This window comes from Elephantulus edwardii, unplaced genomic scaffold, assembly GCF_000299155.1.
Source record: "Elephantulus edwardii isolate Elephantulus edwardi_28Jun2011 unplaced genomic scaffold, EleEdw1.0 scaffold00310, whole genome shotgun sequence".
NCBI classification, from domain to species: domain Eukaryota; kingdom Metazoa; phylum Chordata; class Mammalia; order Macroscelidea; family Macroscelididae; genus Elephantulus; species Elephantulus edwardii.
The window spans coordinates 1,887,813-1,891,004 of record NW_006400060.1 but is presented as its reverse complement, the minus strand read 5'-3'; the positions used below and the strand labels follow the sequence as shown (position 1 = coordinate 1,891,004).

The window sequence follows — 3,192 nt, the reverse complement described above, 5'->3', positions numbered from 1 at the left end:
CCTCCATCAGGTTTTCAGAGGCTGCAATTGCACGGGAGGAGATTGCCCATTCTTCTCCCACGCAGCAGCTGGTGGACTCAAACCACTTGCCTTTGGAATTGCAGTGTAGAGTCTTACCACTAGGCTGCCAGAGTGACCCCATTGTGCATCATGACAGATGGAGAAAAGATTGAATTTATCAGTGATGGCATTTTACTTGGATCCACAATCAACATCCAGGGTAGCAGAAGTCAAGAAATCAGAAGATGTGCTTGCATTAGACAAATCTGTGGTCAAGTTCCTTTTTAAGGTGCCAAAGAGCAAAGATGTCAGTTTAAAGACTAAAGTGCACCTGATTCAAGCCATGATGTTTTCAACTGCTTCCTATGCCTCTGAAAGTTGGACAATGAGTGAGGATGACAGAAGAATTGGTGCATGTGACTTGTGATGTTGGAGAAGAGTATTGAATATCCCATGGATTGCTAAAAGAACAAACATATCTGTCTTGAAAGAAGTGCAATGAGTGTGCTCCGTAGAGGCAAGGATGATGAAACTTCATCTCACATACTTTGGGCATATTTTTAGAAGGCGCCAATCCTTGGAAAAAGGTATAATACTGGGAAAGGAAGAGGGTCAGAAAAAGAGAGGAAGCTTCTCACCAAGATATATTGACACATTGACTGTAACAATGAGCTGGAGCATATTAGAGATGGTAAGGATGGTACAGCATAGGACAAGATTCCAATCTGTCATTCATTGGGTCACCTAGTGCTTAATGGCACCTAACAACAACATCAATGTAGTAAAAAGTGAGAAAACAGGATATGAAGAGAACACCAAAGATGTGGAACAGATTAAGTATGTGATTTATGGATCCAATCAGTCATCTTAGTGAAGATGCCCCCAGCTCAGACTAATAGGTATAGAGGCAAGAGAAAAAATGAGGACTGTGATTAATCAGACAGGAAATAGGCAGATGATGCTGCTTGACCATGAATATCTGTTACCAAAAGCAGTAGTTGAACAGTTAGTAGGACTAGGCATAGTGTTTGGAGAAAGTTGGAGGGTACTACCTCCTCAATCCTAGCAGTCTGGGCCATTGCTTCTTTGGTTCAAGGGAAAGAATTTCCACCCAGAAAAAAAGAGGCTGGGACCCCTGCACTAGTGATCACATATTCAACTAGATAACATTCTGGAAGTTAATCTGCTGTACTTCAAGACAACTGATTTAATCACATGTAAACTCTACAATATAACTAGGCTAATGTTTAGCCAAATAAGTGGAAATCATAGCCTCGATAAATTGACACATAAAAATAATCACCATATTTTTTCCAGATTAAATAAACCCCACAGTAGTTTTTTAACAAGATAATTCTTACTGATACCCTAGTTGTTTATATCATTATTCCAATGAGTAAAGATAGTGGGTTTGTTTGGTGTTGGGTTTTGGTTTTGGTTGGGGTTTGTTTTTTTTTGTTGTTGTTGGTTTTTTTTTTTTTATATTAACAGTAAGATTTATTGAGCTGCATCTTAGTACAGACGCTGGGGCTTGCCTGAGGTGCTCCTGTTGTACAAAGCCTGAACATTCTGCCAATTCTTCTTTAGCAGTGAAACCAGAAAGTTGACAGCCAGGTGGATGTTATAAGCAAGTTCATCATATGTCATCTTCACATGACCAACAGCCACTGCCAGACACAGGACCTTTTTCATCTGGAATTTGATGGTGGACTTCACCTCGTCTACTTTTGACACCATGTTCTCATTGTGGGTCAGCAGAGAAGGCAACTTGCCAGCCTTATTTAGCCCTGAACCTAGGATTCTTGGGATCTGCTTGATCAGGGATTCAGAGGCCAAAAAGGCATCATACTTCCTGGCCAGCTTTTTGACCAGCTTCTTATTCTTGTAGAGTTTTTTCAGCGCTTCAGTGCCCATGTGGGGGATATCCACAACCTTGGCTTCATCACAGTGCAGCTGATCCCCAAAAACACACACTGAGAACTTGGGGCGTGGGTGGACTTTAAGCCTGATGGTCCGTGAGGAACGTTTGTCCTTCTGAGGGTCATAGTTCTTCAAACTGATCTGCAGCTCCACCATCTCCAAAAACTTTCTGCGTTTGCGCTGGTTCCCGTGCAGGACTTCCCGCACCGGCTCATAGAGGGTGTCGCGAGAGAGTAACCAGAAAAGAGCAAAGATAGTGTTTAATGGTGCTGTGCTGCAATCCCAAAGGAACGCAGTTCGATGCCACCAGCTGCTCTTCAGGAGAAGGATGGGCAATTTCCTCCCATACAATTAACTGCCTTTGAAAACCCACTGGATCAGTCATGGGTCAGTTCCAACTCGACGGTGAACAACAACAACAACAACAACAACAACAGTACTGCTACAGGGAGCTATAGTGGCGTAGTCTACAGGGAATTGCATTCCTAACCCAAAAGCAGCCCTCCCCAACTGCTCCATGGTAGAAAGGTGGGCAATCTCTTCCTGAGCGATTTACAACTTAAGTAACTTAGCTGAGAGTGTGTTCAAATTCGAAGACAATGAGTGAGAGTGCTGCAATAAGAGAGATACTACAAGTGAATGGCTTTAGTAAACAGATTTTTGTTCTTTCTAAGAGGCTAGAAATCCAAATTCAGGATGCCAGCTCTAGGGGAAGGCTTTCTTTCTCTGTCAGTTCTGGAGAAATGTTCTTGTCTCCTTTCAGCCTTGGTAGGCTTACCATTCCTTGGAAATCCCCATACACGTTGTTGTGTACCAATGAGTTAGAACCAACTCATAGTTGATTCTCCAGGGAGTTTTCAGAGACTGTAAATTGCACATGAGATTTCCTTTCTCCTGAAAGGAGGTCCAAACTATGTGCCTGTTGGTTGGAAGTGCAACTCCTTACCAGAGCTCCCTCCATACATGTTGGCATCGATATTTTCCTGGAGGTTCACCACACAGGGACCCTGAGTCCAAAGGGTATGCTCCTCTTTCTTGGACTCTTCTTTCTTGGTGGTACTGAGGTTCTTCTCGATGCCCTCTCCCTGCTATAGCAAGGCAAGGTATTGCATCCTACCCTTAATCCCTTTACAACTGATGGCAGATCACAGAGGATCATTACATAACTGCGATATTATGTTAATACATCCAAAACACTAAGGATCGCAGCCCAGCTAACTAAACATATATTTTTTGGGGGACAAAATTTAATCCATGACAAATAACTTTTGT

At 42.7% G+C, this 3,192-nt stretch overlaps 1 protein-coding gene across 1 annotated transcript; it reads right to left on the bottom strand.

Annotated features, from left to right (window-relative positions):
• Nucleotides 1-1,512: 1,512 nt before the first annotated feature.
• On the bottom strand, nt 1,513-2,718 carry LOC102860621 (60S ribosomal protein L10a-like). The gene is made up of 2 exons (XM_006901155.1): nt 2,699-2,718; nt 1,513-2,194 (listed from the first exon to the last, which is right to left on the bottom strand). The coding sequence occupies exons 1-2, from the start codon at nt 2,716-2,718 to the stop codon at nt 1,513-1,515; spliced, it is 702 nt and encodes a 233-aa protein (XP_006901217.1).
• Nucleotides 2,719-3,192: the final 474 nt, after the last annotated feature.

What these genes read in the sequence shown, in the direction of transcription:
- LOC102860621 (XM_006901155.1), bottom strand. Translation starts at nt 2,718, where the DNA reads ATGGGGATTTCCAAGGAATG. An exon ending in ATGGGGATTTCCAAGGAATG is followed by an intron (nt 2,195 to 2,698) that starts GTAAGCCTACCA and finishes TTGGGATTGCAG; the next exon opens with CACAGCACCATTAAACACTA.